The sequence below is a fragment of the Coccinella septempunctata genome, chromosome 7 (assembly GCF_907165205.1).
Source record: "Coccinella septempunctata chromosome 7, icCocSept1.1, whole genome shotgun sequence".
NCBI lineage: Eukaryota > Metazoa > Arthropoda > Insecta > Coleoptera > Coccinellidae > Coccinella > Coccinella septempunctata.
The window spans coordinates 27,838,926-27,860,002 of NC_058195.1; the positions used below are offsets into that span (position 1 = coordinate 27,838,926).

Below are 21,077 nucleotides of genomic sequence, written 5' to 3' on the forward strand. Positions count from 1 at the left end.
GTTTTATTCAAAATTTTATTCCATTTTGACTAAAAAGAGCAATATGACGTTAATCCAGTTATTCAGGTTATGCTCACGAATGTATTTCACTTGTGAATAGAAAACATTTTATTTCACTGAATGGATAAAAGTCAACTTACCCATTGCTATTTGTTGTATAATGTCGTCTTTATATATGTCAAAATGAAATAAGGATTATTTATAGAACAAGTGAGTTAAATGCATAGTCATATAGACATGGACTGTGCCTTCCTTTATATCTATGCATGAAATACGGTCAAAAAAAGTGACAGAGAGAAAAGTACGTCGGGCATGCAGTTGTCTTTTTCTAGAATTTTGATTGGTCCACACTCACCTCTATGTGAATAAAAAAGAGACAGGTAAATGCCTGACGATCATTTCTCTCTTTTTATAAAAAGGACATTTTCATGCTGACATTGCTCAGTCCATGTCTCTATGTCTATGGTTAAATGAAAGTTTATTCATTCGAACAAATAAACCAACTTGCCCTTCAGGCTCGTGGATTGAACTTTCTCCTCGTGAATAAACATTTATAAATCACGTGTTGAATAAAAATTTTATTCCACTTGATTAGGAACATTAGGATTCAAATGATAATACTTTCCAGATAATTATCTAATCTATGAAATGACATGAAAGGTATCGTTTTGATTGATTGTTGCTAGGGCATCATTCAATCCATAGCAACAAGAGCAAGATGATGTTTATCCAGTTATTCTCATGTGGTTTTATTTCATTTAATGGATAAACGTCAACTTACCCTTGTTGCTATGAGTTGAATAATGTCGTCTTTAAGAACGAAAAAGAAAAATATCATTTTACAGGTTCATACAATCCATGAATTATGAAGTGGCGCAGCTCGACCTAGATGGTATTGACTTGGACTGGGAATTCCCAAATAATTTGTTTCGACGAGATAGGGACAATTTTATAGACTTGTTGAAAAACATCAGACAAAACATAAATAACTCTGTCCGAAAATATTTGATATCTGTAGCAGTAGCCGCTCCGATAACGATAGTGGAAATATCATATGATGTTCCTGAAATAAGTAGGTAGGTATTTAAAACTGCTTTAATTAATTGACCGCCTATAGCATTATGATGCTATACCTACATACACAGTTAGTTTTAAGTAGGTAACGCCTCAATTATCGTGGAAACGGATCACACGATTTTTATAGATTTTGGTTTACAAGGATTTTGTGATATGGATTATATTATGATGGGATTTACATCGTTTTCTGATCCTTCTTTTTAACGGGAATAATAATGAACTTCGTTATTTCAAATGAATTTTTATGAACATTTTTTGTCTTTTGAAATCTTTAATAAATACTGAATGTTTTTTATGTGAGGTTCACTTTACCTGAATGCCAGTATTTCGGAGTTATAGCTACAATCAAACTATCTTCGCCGAAGATAAAATCCTACGTTCAAGGAATGAAAAGTGGAGAGAGAGAGATAACACCTCTGCCTGATAAACAATTCATTACAGACTACGAGGCGAAGTAATATAAAAATTATATTGTCAGGCGAAGTACGATAGCTGGGCATTATACAGGGTGTTCCACACTGGAGAAATGATTCGATATCTTCCAAATTTTATATGAAGATATAATCCAGTAGTTAGAAATGTTTTCAAATGCCAATGACTTCTTGTTGTACCGGAAATGGCACTAAATTTCTTATTTCAAATGGAACACCCTATATATTATGACAATTTCGGATATATCTTTAAATTCAACATTCATTTTTTTGCTACGAAGTTTGTTCAAAAAAAATCTTTGTGCTAATACGCGAAGACAAACAAAAAGGCCGGTTCCCAATTTATGGCTTTGGACAAATTGATGGGAAGGGACAACTATAGCGAATGGAAATTTGCTATGAAAGCACTCCTGGAATTAGATGATCTGTGGAATGGAGTCTGTGGTACCGAAACAGACGAAAAGAAAGACAAAGGGACACCGAGTAATATTCGATAAGAATGGTGCAAAAATTTTGAATCATAAAAACCATCTAATAGCAAGAGGTTTTTAAACCAATGGAATTTACATTTTCAACACGGTTCAATCAAACAGAGCGTACGTCTGTGTAAAACCCGTAGATAGAGAAGATACCGCATTGCGCAGCTACGGAGGAGAGCTCTCTGTGTCCAACATCAACTTGTTTTTGTTTACGTTTACCCCAATCCGAATTTATCTTTTTCGACATATTTGCCACAAATTACACAGTTTCCTGGCATGCCGACAACAAAATTCTAAATTCTAAAGTCGTAAAACGAACGAGAAACACTATTGAATCGAACACAAATAGGATAATTAACATTCAAATATTGGGGTAAACGTAAACGAACATGGAGTAGATGCACAGTAAATGTCAACAAAAACATAGAGATGTTGTACACACTTTTCTTGTTGTTTACGTTATCTTCTCCTTCCTCTATCTACGGTAAAACCCGAGGAGAATTGATGGAATCGCAGGTTAGGACATCTCAACTTAAGATCTATGCATCCCAAATGTCACTTGTAATAGACAAGAACTTCAAGATGTCAACAGCACCATGTTCATCATGTATTGAAGGAAAGCAAAGAAAACAGCCTTTCCAAACAAGTCAAACACAATCTAAAAGGCCATTGGAATTAATAATAATAATAATAATAATAGGCAGTAATGTCTCACCTGCCTGGCAGCTATCTAGTAGATGGCCCGCCGGTTAGCCATCGTTACGACGTAGACGGTGCAGCCAGCCACGCCTGCTGTCCGCAGTCCCATTCTGCTCCCATTTCTCTACCCCTCACCCAAACCGAGACGTCGGTGGCAGGATGTTGAGAAAGCGGGCTCCTGCTGCAAAATAAGCTACAGCTCCAAAGCAACAACAGCCACCAACGAGTCCAATCCAATTGCCGACTCGAACCGCTGAAGGTGCTGCGCAGGTTATTCAGCCAGTGCTCACCCAAGCGGGGTTAGTAAGAAAGCTCATGAAGTGGACAACGTCCATGAATGAAACTATTGCGCGCATATAGAACTCCATCACGGGACTAGGGCAGAACACGAACAACTATAGGAAAAGGCTCCATGAGGAATTCTGCAACGCCTACCCAAATCTCAATGTCACTGAACAACGGGTGGCAGAAATTAACTAATACCAATGGCCCGAATCGACGCAATTAAACAAGAACTTCAGCGTCCGCTAACAATAGAGAGCAACTGATGAAATTCACATGCCTGGGCAACAACAGCCCAGAAGAAAATGACGCTGAAAGACCATGTTGCAATCCAAGTGAGCCGGAACACCAGGACGATAGGGAAGAGCTCCACCGACAAGTTGACTCTGAGATGAGGAGATACTTCGGCGAACTGGAAGGAACAGATCCTCTTCATCGAATAGCACCTCCCCGACTCAAAACATTCAAGAAATTGTCACTCATAATCGACATCTTGAATAAGGACGTTTTACCTGAGTACCTACAGAACGGAAGTTCATTGGAATATCTGCATCTAGTTTTTTACTGTGCAGCGCTAACGACAGCTAAATCATAGGGGCAAAAATTCGCCGAACGAACCACGATGGTCCAAAATTACACAAATTACATACGCCACCAAGGCAGAAACGTCTTCAGCACAAAACAGAGAGACTAAGAAGAGACATTAGACGACTGACGGAGTACTTAATTGGGAATTGCGGAAGAAAGGTTGTGAAAGCTGCCAAAGAAATCATGGACAGAAACAGAACAAACACAGAACGAGAGACGGAGAATGCTACAGCTCACCACTGCCTCGACACTCTGAAGCAAAAGTTAAGTCTGTATGCAGAACGCCTGAGGAGATATAGAAGCAATTATAGCCGGAAAAGGGATTCGAAAAGTCGGAAGAAACTTTCTACCTGTCACTCAAATCGTCTGATGGGGAAAATGGAAAGTTACCACCACAGGAAGCCATTGAAAAATTCTGGACCGAACAATTATCAACGAAACCTCAATTCAATGGAGATACCGGATGGATTGAAGATGAAAAGTCTGAAGCTATAAAATATGAGCCGATGCAACATGACCTGATCACAATTGAAGAAGTTAAATCAGATATCAGAAGACTACACAACTGGAAAACACCAGGGCCTGATGGATTACAGAACTTCTGGATCAAGAAACTTTGGATCATGTATGACAAATTGACCTCCGCAGTAAATGATGTCATTGAAAATCCTGAAAGAATACCAATATTCCTCACCTATGGCACAACGTACCTGTTACCTAGAGAACAAAGGAATACAGAAGACCCATCCAAATATCGACCAATCACATGTCTTCCAACGATTTACAAATTAATCACATCGTGCATTCCAACCATTGCGAAAGGAATAACATCATCGCCATGCAACAAAAAGGATGCACCAAAGACAGCCGCGGGTGCAAAGAACAGCTAATAATTGATTCAGTTATCTGCAATCGAGCGTTCTCCAAGCGAAGGAATCTTCGAATGGTGAAGTTAATAGATTTCTTGGATTGGAAATAACCAAAACATCAGAAGCACTTAAGATAACTCAAGGAAATTATATCGAAAAACTTTTGAGTCATTTCAATATGTCGGAATGCAAGGGTGTATTCACACCAATTCTAACAGAATTCAGTGTAGATCCATCAAGTACCTACTTGCTGAATCAACAAATTTCCCATATAGAAATTAAATCGGATCTCTGATGTATCTAGCCTGCACATCAAGACCGGACATTATGTATCCTGTATAATACCCTAATAGATATCTGGATAAACCCAACAAAGAACTAGTTACTGCTGGGAAAATAATTTTAAGATATTTGAAGTCTACAACGGACAGAGGACTTGTATACAGAAAAGGACCAGAAAAACTGGAAGCTTATTCAGATGCAGATTTGGCTGGCGATCGAAGTGACAGAAAAAGCACTAGTGGATCCGTAGTACTTTATGGAGGAAATCCAATCAGCTGGTTCTCGAAGAAGCAGACTTGCGTGACACTATCGACAGCAGAGGCGGAATATGTGGCAGCTGCAACCAGTTCCCACGAACGCGCTAAGCACATAGACATAAAAGAACATTTCATTAAAGACTTGACTGATAAAGGAATAATAACTATAAAATATGTGAACACAAATGATAATTTAGCAGATTTTTTGACAAAACCCCTTTGCAAAGAGGAGTTTGTAAACATCATAGAGTGTTAGGAACGATTGTAAAACTTCTGTTGGTAAAAGTGTTCAAATCGAGGGAGAGTGTTGGAAATAAAAAGACAGAGCAGGTCGGCTTAAAGATGAACCTAAGCATAACAAAGGTATTAACTGAAGAGAATATTTAAGTGGAAATAGATGGTAATAAGATCGAGTAAGTTAACGAATATGTATACCTCGGACATACAATAACACTGGGCAAACAGAACCAAACTGCAGAAATCACGAGAAGAATCCGTATGACCTGGGCCGCAGTAGGAAAATTAATGAATGTTCCGGAAAATCCAAAAATTCCCATAAATTTGAGGAGAAAAGTATTCAATATCTGTATACTTTCTGTTCTGACCTACGGTGTAGAAACGATGACACTCACAGTCCACTCAGCAAATCGCAAATGAGCAAATGAGAACGACACAGAGATCTATTCTCTGCCTTGCTTACAACAAAGGTCCTATCTGCAAAATATGATTAATGTAATGTAAAACATCTAGTAACCAGGAAGAGATAAATCAAGATTATGTTTTTCAATCAAGTTCTATTCTTCGACATAATATTTACAATAAAATATGAAGAGTTTGTTGAAATACTATCTGTTATAGAACGAAAAGAAAGAAAAAAATCGGATTTTCTCAAAGCCTAAATTTTGCAGGTAGGACCTTTCATGTTAAGACGGCAGTATTGAAAGGCCTATGTTATAACGATATCCTTGAGAGACCATATAAGGTGGAGGATGTAGGATAGCGGAAATGAAATGAGCCTGGGTGGAATATGTGGCTCGGTAGGAAGACGATAATGGACTAAGAGGATTATAGATTTAAGACCACGAGAACATAAACGAAGTGTTTAAGGAAGGAGTTTAAACCACTGGACTTGCTCGCCATCTATATAAGGCGTAAAGGGTGAAAGACTACCACGACGTGGGGTGTTGCCAGAACACTTGAACGATCAGTAAAAGTTACGATTATTACAATAGTTTCTAATTTCGTCGAAAAGATGGCAGCACTTAGAACTGCTTCTTTCAATTTCATCAGTATACGAATTGTAGCCATTGGCGACACTTTTCGAGAAATTTTTTTATACTGAAATTCATAGAGGAGATAGGTAATTTCCCCTCGGAAAGTTAATAACATTGATGAATTTGTCCTTCAATGAAAAAAAAATTGGTTGGTTTGATGAATAAAAAGATTTCTGACTTTCCGAGATGACGAACTGTGAATTGAATTGTAATGAAAAAAACCCCATATAAATTAGTGGTTTCTGACCATTCATTTTCTCCTATTGAACTGACCACTAAAATAGTGTAGAAACCTCTCAAGTCGCTACTGTGTCTTCCTGACAGGTCATTCACTAGATACCAGCCAAGCCAGACATTAATATTATACATATACAGTAAAGACGATTAGAGCAGATGCTCAAAATGTATTATTTCAACCTCCTCGAAGATAATAAAAATGACGTACCTATGATATTCATTAGGTATATTCCGAATTATCTTTTCCCAATCGAATATGAAATTTTACCCGAAATTATTCTTACCTATGATATATATTATAAGATAGTTGTGAGTCCAAGGGTGCTTTTCGTAACTTATCATTCTGGATATCCGTTACATCCAAAAATACAAACCCCAACCCAAAAATCAACTGAATGGGTAGTTGAAAAAATATTTATTGTGGAAGCATGATGTTTTTTTGTAATTATTTCTTCGTTTCAGACTTGTAGACTTTGTCAACCTGATGTCTTATGACTACAATTTTTACTCTATACTCACACCATGGACTGGTATGAATGCTCCTTTATATGCTCGATCCAAGGACTTCTTCTACTTCAAGACCCAAAATATCAACTATACATCTAACTATTGGTTGAGAAAAGGCATGGCAAAAGAAAAAATCAATATTGGATTGCCCGTATATGCCCACACTTATAAGTGAGTAGTGATAGGAGTCAGAATATGCTACTCATAAACCTGCGTTTACATTAGCGAAATTTCCCTCGCGAAATAATTGCGCGAGGAAATTTCGCCTAGTGTAGATGCCTCCCTCACCGCGAGGAATTGCGGGGCGAGGGTCCTCGCTGCGAGCCACAGGTCTGTCGGTTTTTGTCAGCGCATCAAATTGGGTTTCGCTCATCGAATTTCGCATAGTGTAAGCGTGGTACACAATCTCCGTACTGACTGCGAAACAAAAACTGAAGGCGGCTCGCTCCACTCGCGAAAGATTTTGCTCTTAATTGCGCTTTGTTTTGGGAACTGCGAAATTTCACTCGATGCGAGTAATTGATGCCCGAGTGATTTTCGCGAGGAAATTTCGCTAATGTAAACGCAGCAGATTGTTCAGAATCGCGAATGAAGTTGTACAGGCTGGTCAAATTTCGATGTTTCAGCACTACAGCTTTTAAACCAGTGGAGATAGACAAAATCTGATCCCATTCTCGTTCTCTTTTTCTGAGAAACTAACAAGAGTAGTAGTCATTTCTGGCCACCTTCTTTTGTTTTCGAGTTATAAGCGAAAATTGTAAAAATGGTGATTTCGAAATAAATTTATATCTCCGCTAATACTCTGAAATTAAAACATTATACAGGCACTTTTTCAAGTAGAATTCAGTGGCGTGCTTGTCAGTTTAGCAGGATTTTGAATTACTAAGTTATGACCCAAAGTTATGTTTTTTTAGATGGGAACACTAGATTTCTGTGCAATTTTTTGAAAGCTTAATTTTAACTGATTTCAAAAATATATAACACTGTATGATTCGTGTCGATATAAATAATAGAAAATGGTCAAAAACCTTTTTTCTCAATATTTCTCTGGTTTGAACTTTTGACGAGCACAGAAAATAGAGCTTCCTATAACAAGAACAGTCTCCTTCCGGCAATGTCATTCTTTCCATATATGTAAGCCGGCTCAAAACGTTCTACGTCGTTTTCCGACACCCAATCTCCACTCCTCTCTATTTGTCCACAAATCCTCAGGTATGTCTCTATCTCTTAGTTCTCTGTCAATTCCCTCTCTCCAGCTCAGCCTTGGTCTACCTCTTCTATTTCTCCCAAGTGGTTTCCACAGCAATGTCTGTTTGGGTATTCTGTCTTCTGGCATTCGTTGGACATGCCCAAACCATACCAATTGTTTTGTTCTGATGTCGTCCACAATTGTGTGTTTTATACCCATGATGTCTCTTATTCTTTCATTCTTTATCCTTTCAGTCCTAGATCTTCCTGCTGCCCTCCTCCAAAAATCCATCTCGGTCGTCAACAGTACATTCTCCATTCTTTTTTTCAACCGCCAAACTTCACTTCCATAGGTTATCATACTTCTTACAATGGTATTATATATTCTCTTTTTGTTGTCTTTGGATATTCTTTGATCCCATAAAACTCCATTCAACATTGATATCGCCTTCCTGCCCAGAACTACCCGTTCCTTTATCCCCTCATCCATCAATCCATCTCTAGTTATTTTAGTCATTCTTTCCATGCTTTTACCAATTTTGACATAATTTGAATCTTGGAGAAATTGAGTGAGAAGCATAGAAATGAAAGGACTAATAGAGAGAGAATGTGGTAATCATAAGATGCTACATTTTTCTGTTCTCATCAAAAGTAGAAACCATAGAAATATTGAAAAAAAAAAGGTTTTTGGCCATTTTCTATTATTTATATTGATACAAACCATATGATGCTATATAGTTTTGAAATCAGAAAAAATTGCACAGAAATCTAATTTTTCCATTCAAAAAAAACAGAATTTTGGGTCATAGCTTCGTAATTAAAAATCCTGCTAAAAAGGCAAACACGCCACTGGATTCTACTAAAAAGAGTGCCTGTATAATGTTTTAATTTCAGAGCTCTACAATCAGTATTAGCGGAGATATAAATTTATTTCGAAATAGCCATTTTTCCTATTTTCGCTTTTAAGTCGAAAACAAAAGAAGGTGGCCAAAAATGACTACTACTCTTGTTAGTTTCTCAAAAAAAGAGAACGAAAATAGGGTATCAGATTTTGTCTATCTCCTCTGGTTTGAAAACTGTAGTGTTGAAACATGGAAATTTATATCTGTGTGATATGCCTACGACTTCTTCTGAGAAATTTATTTACGCTGATGATATTGCCCTCGCTTTCCGTCATTCTGATTTTAGATGCATAGAAAATAATTTATCTACAGATTTAGAAATTTTGAGAAATTACTTTTTCGAGTGGCGTTTGCGTCCCAACCCAAATAAAACCGAGGTTTCGTGTTTCCATTTGAATAATCATCGAAAATATAGAAAATTGAGTGTAGTTTTCGGTAATTCTTTTTTGGAACATAACTTCAATCCGAAATATCTAGGAGTTAAGCTGGATTCCTCGCTGAATTTCAAAGCCCATTTGGAAAGTTTGCGTCTAAAGTTAAAAACCAGGAATAATATTCTCCATAAACTAGCTGGCACTTCATGGGGTGCTGATGCAGCCACTCTTCGCCCTAGCTTTGGTTTTTTCGGCTGCTGAATATTGTTGCCCCGTTTGGATTAATAGTGCTCATGTGCAGAAAATTGATGCACAACTGAATCTTTCCATGAGAACCATAACTGGAATCATTAGATCTTCACCTATTCAATGGTTAACAGTTCTTTCAAACATTTTACCGCCTCATATTCGTAGACAGACTGCGGTTATGAATTCATGGAAAAAATTCCAATCCTATCCAGACTCGTTCCCAATTCTATCCTATATTCCCGAAAATACCATTCCAAGACTGAAGTCGCGTAAACCTTTATGGTCCAACTCTTTTCTTAATTCGAATATAAGGGACAAAGACCTTTAGCAGTCTGAATGGAATAGGTGCACTATTTTTAACAAAGAATTATTAACTGATCCTTCGAATAGAGTTCCTGGTTTTGATCTTCCCAGGAAAATATGGTGTATTCTGAATCGTATAAGAAAAGGTCACGGACGTTGCAATAGCATACTTTTCAGGTGGAATTCAGTTGAAAGCCCCAGTTGTGAATGCGGGGAACCAGAAGAAACCATAAATCATCTAGTTAATCATTGTCCAATTTATAAATTTCAGGATGGTTTTTAGAGCTATACACGCAGTTTCCGAATTTTTTTTGAATTGGGTTGTCAATTTTAGGTCAATCTGACATATTGAATCTAATTTTATTATTTTACGTTTTTCTGCTTTTGTTTTCTCTTTATTTCAGATAAAAGTTTCTGGTATCTTGAAGAAGACTTTCTGGATTTTCCTTTTTGTTGGAGAAACAATCAATTTTTGCAGTGCAAGATGCCCTTCAATATGAAATATTTCAGCTTATTTCGTGAACAATTACAATCCACTACACTCACGGGGAGAAAGGTTTTTTTTACTGAGGTGTTTCCCTAAGCTCTTGTATCATACACCAATTTGTATGGTACCCCGTTACGCTAACCTCTGCTAAAACTGTATCTCATACACATGCTATAATTATTGTTTGCTGTTCAAGATTGTAATGCTCTTTATAAAAAGAATATATATATATATATATATATATATATACACACTGGTTTAATTCCCGAACAATTATAGACAATGATTAAGGGGTGTGGGAAATGATTGGTGTTATATTTGTACTCTCTTCTTTATTTCATATGTCTACGTTTAGATCCACATTGGGACCTTCTTCAGGACAACTAAAAAACATGAATATAAATCAGCACATAAATGAAGGACAAACAATAAGATGACCTACCGAAATACAGAGGTGTTCAAGTTGTTTCCAGAGTTACAGCAATCATAACTTAAATTCGAGATCACTGTAACTGTGACAAAAATTGCAAGAATGGAAGGTGAGCTCTCCAGATTGTGGCAGATTCTGGAGAACACCCTCCCAAGAGAGGTGTTGAATCAATTCAGACACTATCAAACCAGCAGATACAACAGGCAATTCTCAACCATCAGAGATAGAAATCGGAGAAAAATAAGAGCACTTATAGATGAGCAACTCAGGAAGGTGAATCCACAGGAAAAATGGGTAAATAACATCAGTTCCACCATAGTACCTGATAGAGTGTTGAAATTCCTAGCACTCGGACCTAAGTTCAGCATAGACCTCCCCACGAGGCTGATCTCGATTCCCAGATTGCTAGCGGACGTAGAATATATCATTAACCTCAACAGTGCACTTTCAGAAGAGGGGAAGAACATAAAACGTGCGCAAACTACTAATGTGATCACTAACCACATCAATCCCAGGAAAAGCACAAACAATATATACCAGAGAGAGTTTTTTCACTGTAGGAATTACCTCAGGGAACATCAGGAATTACTGGTTTTAAGAGCGGACAAAGGCAGTGTAACAGTATTGATGGACAAGGCCCAGTACATGGAATTGGTAGACACCTTATTGCAGGACACACAACAGTACAAACATTTACACAGAGATCCCACCACAAAGATACAGAATCTAGGCAACTCACTGATTAAGAGTCTGGCCAATAAAGGCCACATAACCCAAGTACAAGGTAAGCAGATGTACAATTACAATTCGATCCCAGCGAGATTTTACGGCTTACCCAAAGTACACAAGCCCACCCTAACCCTGAGGCCTATTATGTCTTGCATCAACACCCCCACAGCAAACTTATCTATATTTGTGACCAATATTCTGTCTTCCTACCTATCGACCACGAGGAGCAGATACCACGTAGAAGATTCCTTTTCCTTCGCAAGCTACATCAGTGAGATTCAGCTCCCGGACAACTATGTGTTGATCAGTCTCGACGTCGTCTCACTCTTCAGCAACATAACATTAGAGCTTACATTGTCAGCTATCGGAGAGAAGTGGGAAGCCATAGCCTGCCATACCACCATACCAAGGGAGGACTTCATGGCCATTGTCAGGTTTCTTTTTGAATCCAATTACTTCATATTCAATGGCAACTTTTACCTTCAGATTTTGGGCTCCCCAATGGGCTCCAGCTCCAGCTCACCCATTGCAGAGATTGTGATGGAGTTTGTACTCGATAATGCACTCATAGGAGTCCTTTTTTACATCCCACTGATAAAAAGATACGTGGATGACATCATCTGTTCGGTGCCTGAAGACGAAGTAACTTACCTCCTAAACAAGTTCAACTCCCAACACAACCGCATACAATTTACTCTAGAGGAGGAAACCAACAGAAGTGTCCCTTTTTTGGACACAAGGGTCATTAGGGCATCTGATAACAAGCTGATCCTTGACTGGTACCAGAAACCTTCCGCTTCAGGAAGATATTTACACTATCTTTCCAATCATGCACATTCGCAGAAAGTAAACATGGTGTTGGGGTTAAAAAATCGCATCTTGAGAATTTCCCACCACTCCTTAAGGCAGAAGAACCTCAGACTCTTACATCAGTTGATGATGGAGAATGGATACCCCAGAAATCTATTGAATAGGCTAATCTACGGTTCCAGTTCCAGTCCACCTGAACGACAACGAAATGGAGACACGAGCGCATCCGCCACAACAGACGTCAACCTTATCTATTCGTCCATTCCGTTGATCAAGGGTCTAACCAATGCATTGATCAGTCTCCTAAGAACCTCAAACGTGAGACTGATACCCCGATCGGAATTTAAGATTGATAAACTTTTTAGTCGCACAAAAGAAAGAATCAACACCATGAACAAGAGTGGCGTAGTATATTTAGTCCCTTGCTCTGTATGTGAGGAGGTTTACATAGGCCAGACATCACAACAATTAAAGAAAAGATTGACACAGCATAAGAGCGACATAAAAAACCCCAAAAAGATTTGTGCATTGGCTGACCATACCAGGAACAGGGATCATCTCATGGACTATGACTCTGTCCAGGTCCTTGACTCTGAGCGGAATGGAAGCAAACGATGTTTCCTAGAAATGTACCACATCATACGACAGGTCAATTCTATGAATTATAGAAGAGACATCAATAACATCAGTAGTATCTACACATATCTGATCCGTTTCGACCAACTCAGTGAGAGAGAGATGGCGAGGCCACTAAGTGGAGCTGAAATGGGTACACTGGATGGTGGATGAGCCGCGGACGTTTGAATTTCCACCCACTTTTTCCATCCTTCAGTGAGAGTGAAAGGTTGGCAAAAGTTATACTTAGTCAATTTCGAACCTGATATGTGATTAAGAACCGGGTAATGTGGTCGGTGAGAGGGACCTGTTTACCGAACCGTGTTTTAGTGAGAGTGAATCACGAGGACAAATAAAGGGGAGAACAATTGACTGATGGAAGAAAAAGACTGGAATAGTGATACCGAGGTGTGGGGAAGATGACTGGATAAGGGTGAATGAGTGAACAGACAGGAAATGTGATGGTGATAATGATGGGACATTTAATGAATAAAACAAAATAAATAAATAAATATAATAAATTGAATTAGAAATAACACAATAACAACATCTTATAAATAATTAATGTAATAAATGAAAAAAATATGACAATTCCTTGAGGCCATTTCATGGTTTTATGTTCACGGGTTTCCACCTGGTTCTATGCTCCGCTTCGTTTAACCTCTCTTAGATGCTCTATAGTTTAGAAACTTCCGAATGTGCCTCTTTGTGTCGATTATAATTTCATTGCTGCAGGCTATATAGGATTTATCATATTCATTTGGATATATGCACCTCCTGACAGTCTACCCTGTGTTAACTGTGTATTATTGTTATGATTGCTGTAACTCTGGAAACAACTTGAACACCTCTGTATTTCGGTAGGTCATCTTATTGTTTGTCCTTCATTTATGTGCTGATTTATATTCATGTTTTTTAGTTGTCCTGAAGAAGGTCCCAATGTGGATCGAAACGTAGACATATGAAATAAAGAAGAGAGTACAAATATAACACCAATCATTTCCCACACCCCTTAATCATTGTCTATATATATATATATATATATATATATATATATATATATATATAGAAATTTGCCCACCCTGTACATACCTATCAGTACCTCATGATAGTGTCAGTAAGTAAAAAAGGTTTGAACTTCAACTTCAAGCTAATAATGTTACAAAGAATATTATATTTTGGTTTTTCGGAAGAATTCTGAAGACGACACCACCCGGTACTACAAATTCATAGGATACTAGCTATACCCAACCGATTTGCAGGAAGAATTTTTTCATAATAGTTTATCCTTGAAGAGCAAACACTCAAAGGTCATTTCATTATTATACCATCTAAGGAACATGTGTACCTCAAACACATACGGTATTAATTTTGAGTATTCAATTTGAAACACTTTGGCGATAACCGGCGAACTCTTGAAAAATGCCGGAAGCACAGTAACATTTCAACTACACTAACTCATCACAACTATGGAAAAACGAGAAGACTGGAAAAAAAGAATAATGATCCCTTTACATAAAAAAGGAGACAGAATGGTATGCAAAAATTACAGAGCAATATCGCTTATAAACGTAGCATACAAAGTCGTATCGAATATACGAGGATATATTGATAAATTCTTAGTGTTAAGTCGTCTCACAGTAAATAAAAATTCCGATGTATCTCAAACTTGTCTTTTTTATAGTCACTTCACATTGACATTTTATTACAACTATTGTCATCAAGGGACCTACTATTATTTTTCAAACAAATTTCTAAGGGTGTGATAAATATATAAATTCAACAAAACATAACATTTCTCCCCGCCGTGGCAGAAGTATCATCTTTGTCCACTATCTTCGATATCCAATCTACATAACTTGGCAACAGGTCGTTTATAAGAACCATTCGCTGTTTTCACTTGAACGACTCTAATTTTTCCATCGGGGCCCGGAAAAATCTTTTCAATTAATCCGAGTTTCCAGGATTTTCTAGGAGCGGTATCATCTATAACTATAACTACATCATGTAGCTTCATAGGTCTGCCATCGTTCCTCCACTTCGTTCTTTTGGTCAAAGTCGGTAGATATTCCCTCGTCCATCTTTTCCAGAACGAGTTTCTTAACTCTTGAGCTCGTCTCCATTGTCCCCTTAAATTTCCATTTTCAGATTCGAAAGCTGTCGAATAATTTGTAGCATCCAAAAGAAAATGGTTTGGTGTTAAGGCCTCCAAGTCATCAGGATCAACAGATACTTTCGTGATTGGTCTAGAGTTCACAATTTTTTCGCATTCTGCAAATATGGTCTTCACGGCTGATCTACCATCAATAATCCAAAATTTTTGTCTAGCAGTATTCAATACAGTTTCGATACCTTGATGAGCACATTGTTCATGGTAATGATGCAGTAGTAATTTAGTCAACCTATGTTTAGATGGCAATATTATGGGTCTTCTGGTTGTCATTTCCATTTGTGTGGCCAAGTCAGTCCGTCCACTCACTACCAAAACTCCATTTTTATCCATGACCGGTGAAAGTTGTTTTAGTCTACTCTGATTCTTCAAGCACATGCTTTTCTTTAAGAAAGAGATTTCTTCTGGAAAACTTTCCAGTTGACATTGCTTGATTAATCTGATTTCAGCTTCTTCAAGGTCTGAAGTGGTAATTTCTGCTATAATTTGACTATTTTTGGAACGAAGTTTTGAACTCAACAATTTAGCGACTACCAGCACCCAGGCCGTGGCTCTAATCAACCTGATCCATTTGGAAAAACGGTTTATATCCGGTAAACAGGAATCATTTTCTAGAATAGTGGCCAAAAATTCTATCGGTTGAATCTTCTTCATCTTCACAATTTTTCAAAATTCCCCCACAGTCGGTTCTCTTGATCGGCCATGTCATTTCATCGTGGAGTTGTAGAAATTCTGGTCCATTATGCCAACGAGTGAAATCCAAATTATTTCCATCATCAAAATAGGTTCTTGTGGCATTGTCGGCAGCATTTGACTTGGATGGAACCCAATGCCAATCAAAACTGTCTGTTGACTCTTGAATTTCACCTACGCGATGAGATTCAAATTGCCCCAGTTTACTCCCATCGTTTTTGATCCAGTGAAGTACTATTGTTGAATCAGTCCATAGGTACGTTTTGTCAATTTTGATTTCTAACGTTTTGATCAGCATTTTCTTGATTCTTGCTCCCATTAAAGCGGCTTGAAGTTCGAGTCTCGGAATTGAAATCGGTTTGTTCGGTGCCACCCTAGCTCTAGCAAAAATTAAAGATACATCGATTGATGTCTGGGCGATCATTCGTAGGTAAGCTACAGAAGCGTACGCCCTTTTGCTCGCATCACAGAATATATGTAACTCTACTCTTTCAGCCTTAGAAATACTCGTTGAATAGCACCTAGGTATAGAAATATTTGTAATTTTTTGAAGATCCAAAAGCCATAATTTCCATGTCTTATATTGTTCATGTTCGACTGAATCATCCCAACCAATTCCGGATTTCCATATATCTTGAATGAGGATTCTTCCTCGTACTGTCAAATTAGCAATAAGTCCTAATGGGTCGAAAATGGACATCACTATTTTCAGAATTTGTCTTTTCGTTGTGCCATTTCTGGTTTCGACCTCAAAAATGTTGGATTTCAGTTTAAAACAGAAGCTATCTAGTTTTGAATCCCAGGAAAGTCCTAAAATTCGTTGTATCGACCTATCAGAGTCCAAATCAAGATCTTTGCATATAAAATCTTCTTGTGTAGAAAGAGCATCCATAACATCTTTAGAGTTTGATGTCCAGTCAACTAATTCAAATCCACCCAAATTTTGAATACGTTTCACTTCAAAAATCTTTTCTAAGGCTTCGTCTACAGTGTCGGTGCAGTCTAAATAATCATCGACATAGTGTTTCATCTCAATAGCGTCCAAAATATCTTGTCTTTGTGTTAGTTGTCGGGCATTCAAATTCTTAACGAATTGTGCGCAAGTCGGAGAACAGGTAGCACCAAATGTCATGACCTGCATTTCGTAAACATCGTGTGGTTTTTCGGTATTTCCTTCTCTCCAGAGAAATCTTTGGGAGCATTGATCCGAAGTAATGATCTTGACTTGATGGAACATCTCACGAACATCACTGCAGAAGGCGATCTTTCGTTGTCTAAACTTTATCAATACTTCCACCAATGGTTGTAAGAGGTCTGGTCCAGCAAGTAAATTTTCATTTGGGGAAGTTCCACACGACTTTGAAGAAGCATCGAAAACAAGTCGTAGCTTGGCTGGTTTATTCGGATTTAAACCGATCCACAACCGATCAACTGTTCAGAATTAGACAGCTACCAGAAAAGAGTTGCGATTTTAATCGGCAGATACACCGATATCCATATGATAGTGTGAAAAGAGTTAAGATCTGGGAGACAATGGCAGAATTTGGGATATCTCATAAAATTATAAGGCTAACCAGAGCTTGTGTAGAAGGATCCAAATGTAGAGTGAAAGTTGGGAGCAAGTTGTCGGACATATTCAGGGTAAATACGGAACTGAAGCAGGGTAACGCGCTGTCTCCTATTCTTTTTAATGTTGCCCTGGAGAAGGTCGTAAGGGACTCCAAAATGGAAACAAGGCTCTTCCAAGCAAATGGTTCACAACTTATTCTTGCTTATGCGATATAGACGTGATAGAGACAAGTGTACCCAAAACATACAAAACTGTTAGCGAATCATGTACGCTAACGGTACGAAATGAGGAGATCATCCGAAGATTTGAAAGACGAATACCTAGGAAGGGGATGGAGTCTCTTGCGGAAAAGTATCACTTTCCACACTATAAATAACTATTTTAGGATTTATCGCTTAAAATCATTGTTCAAATACTAGATACCGCACTTAGATCTTTCGTTGCACAAAAACACAACAGTAAAAATTCCAGACCATAAATTTTACTGTTTTGATAAAGAAAATGATCAATTTTTTTTTCTCCGAGCGAAAATGTTATTGTTATCACATCTGGTTGGATTCTTGGGTTTTGTTCTGAATTATAAGAAAAACTTGATGAGATAATCTCATTTACTATTCATTATATATTCTAGGTTGGCATCTCCCAACAAAACTTATTTGGGTGCTCCATCTGTTGGTGATGGTGTGTTAGGAGGTGGTGGGTCAGCCAAATATGGAACCATTTGTGAATTTATGCAGATTCAAAGTCTATCTCCCGTATTCGATGAGGAGACCAAGAGTCCATATGTCACGAATGGATCCGAATGGGTTTCATTTGAGAATGAAGAAAGTATGAAATATAAGGTCAGTTCTCAATAATTTACTTTTCAGTTTTTATTCCAGGTTCCCCAGTCAATTCATTTACTAAGTGTTCTGAAGCCAATGGCCAAAAACGTTTGAGAATTCTTTCCTTTTAATTGATATTGGCAAATGCGATATGATTTATTTATTGATTCACATTTGCTGCAAGTGCTATTGGAACGCTGCTTTATTTTCACACAGATCAGAAGAAATATACAAAACCAGAAATCTAGTCAAGCCATTGATACCAGTCGCCTATTCATATAGCTTTGGAGCTGATGACCCGAAATGCTTGACTCAGTTGAAAATATCAAATTGGCGAGTTCAGCGTTGTTTGAATATCAGTCTCGCACCCAGAATGATATTATGGCAGAGCTTCATGTTTAATGAAAGTAACACCGGAGGGGCTCAGCATGGTAGTTACATTTTCAAAGCTTGGGCTGGGGCGGGGGGCCGAAACCACATATTTCTATATCTACCTATAATTTGATCCTAGAAATCAAACCTGAAACATCTAGTTGGTTTTGTCTGAATCCCGCGAAAATTAATGAGCATAATGACGTGCCTCTTCTCAGCTTCTTCTTATGCGAAAAAATTCACAACTCTTGCGTACATCGCCAACGAGAGCTGAATCTTGGCCTACACTTTTGTATACTTATTAGCGGAAAGCTCAAATTCTATATATTTATAGTTCTATGGCCGAAACCAACTTCTCCATATTAGAAGGAAAATAGTGTCATTCTGTTGAACATATGGAACTTTCGAGATTCATAGTTCAATAAAACATTCGGAATGTTAGTAGGATGACACGAGATACTAACGATATTCAAGGTTATATATTGAAAAACATTCTTGGGATACTCTTAAGATGTATTGTAGCATATATATACAGGGTAAGCAGAATTCGATGGGATCGAATGTCAGGTCAATAACCGTAGGAGCTGAGGAAAAAGGGATGGCCAAAACAGCATCCCTCAATCTTCTATTGTTCTCAAGTTATAAGTGGAAACTCATTTTTCGATTTGAATTGGTGCCTTTATTTCGTAAAGTTTCAGTAATCTCAAGAAACAAATGCAACATTCATATTCACTTTTTTATGTAGAATTCATTGGTGTAGTCCAAGATTTCTTTCAGTCCGTCACAGAGTGATTTAATAGTTACTTTTTGTTTTTAAAATATAAGCTATTATATGCGAAGGACTAAAGGAGATGATTCCTCGATAAAATTTTTTTAGAAATCTACCTCCCTTCTTAGATACAGCGTTTGGAAGGCGATGACGAGTTGACAGTTTTTAACTGTTTTCACGGGTTCTAAAAAATAGTCAGTCATAAAAACTATACACATTATATGAAGCGCTATGTAGATGTTACTCACACAATTTTTTTAGATCTCATAACTTGATTATTAGGGGTTGAAAATAACAACCCCTTACGACTTTCCTTCAAAAATTGTTTTCGTGGGATTGATTTCCGAAAAATATAATTCTCTTATGGCTTTTTATTCGATTCTGGAGAAAAAAAGTCTCTTGCAAAATTTCGAAACAGTCGATATTCTTCTCAACGGAAGGTTGATCGGGTATGTAGATGTAGTCAATACTCAAGTGTTTAGCTCTTTATTGTCTTAGCCTAGCTTTGGGACAATGTCTTGTCCTTTTTTAAGGCTAAAGGGAGGTTTTGACGTTTTTTGATTCATGTCTTTTTAAGTGTAATGATTTTCAATAATTTATCGAAGAATTTCCTGACAATATACAGGGTATACATTATCTACTGAGCTAAAATATTCTTGAAGCGTGAGCACTTTCAGTTATACAACGAATGGAAATAATTTTTTTTGTCTATTTTTTCGTTTCTGATATGATAGAGTATTCAATTCTGAATATATTTCTGTTCAAATCGTTGCATTCGTCCAAATATTTTCATAATATTGAGAAAAAACTAAAAAAAGGGAGATATTCGTATTCAGACTAATGTTCGATATTCCTATTCTGAATATCGCACAAATCGTTTTCACACTTTTGAAGTCCAAGAATGTGGGAATATTGTACATTTTCTGAATTTCGAAAAACTAGCCACAGGTTGTTCCAAATGTTGTGTCAAAAATGGGGATAAAGATTTGCCCATAACTTCGTTTTTAAAATTGAAACCCTAATTTTTTATGATTGCGTTGGATTTTGCTAAGAGTAATAATGACAGTGTTCTAATATGTCGAAAGACCCTCCCAGTCAAAAGCAAGATTTGGCTATTATTAATTTGAGTACTGAAGGCATTTCTAACGACGAGGGTGATCCTCCACCAAGATCAGCAGAAGATTTTTGATGCAGAGATGATATTCCTCCCAATGCAATTGAAAAACAAGTTATGTACCTATGATTATTTTTTTTTTTCTTCAGTCATCATCAAGTCTCAGAATGAGTTTGGATGAAGGCTTTATTATTCATTTTTTACTCGTTTTCTGCTCTGTTTCTTTGTTTCAGATATTATTTCGAAATGGAAAGACGATAAAGAAATTTTTATGTCAATTGAAAGGAAGCCCTTCAGTATTAAAAGCTTATTCTGTAAACAAATTTGACATCACTACACTACTCACGGGGAGACAGGGTTTTTTTTACGGAGGTTTTTTCCCTAAGCTCTTGTATCATACTCCAAATTGTATGGTACCCCGTTACACTAACCTTTGCTGAAACTCATACATATGCTATATTGTTCGATAACTAAAAATGTATTGCTGACATTCAAA

General features: G+C 37.4%; 1 protein-coding gene across 6 annotated transcripts in view; it reads left to right on the top strand.

The window, feature by feature from the left end:
* Positions 1 to 21,077, top strand: part of LOC123317420 (chitinase-3-like protein 1) — a 215,351-nt gene that overhangs the window by 167,054 nt on the left and 27,220 nt on the right. For 5 of the 6 annotated variants that reach the window (XM_044903944.1, XM_044903946.1, XM_044903948.1 and 2 more), the window contains exons 3-5: positions 846 to 1,076; positions 6,938 to 7,153; positions 18,134 to 18,344. In XM_044903944.1, coding sequence (XP_044759879.1) covers positions 846 to 1,076; positions 6,938 to 7,153; positions 18,134 to 18,344 — 658 coding nt within the window. The remainder of the gene's footprint in view (positions 1 to 845; positions 1,077 to 6,937; positions 7,154 to 18,133; positions 18,345 to 21,077) is intronic. The other variant, XM_044903947.1, reaches the window with a different exon arrangement.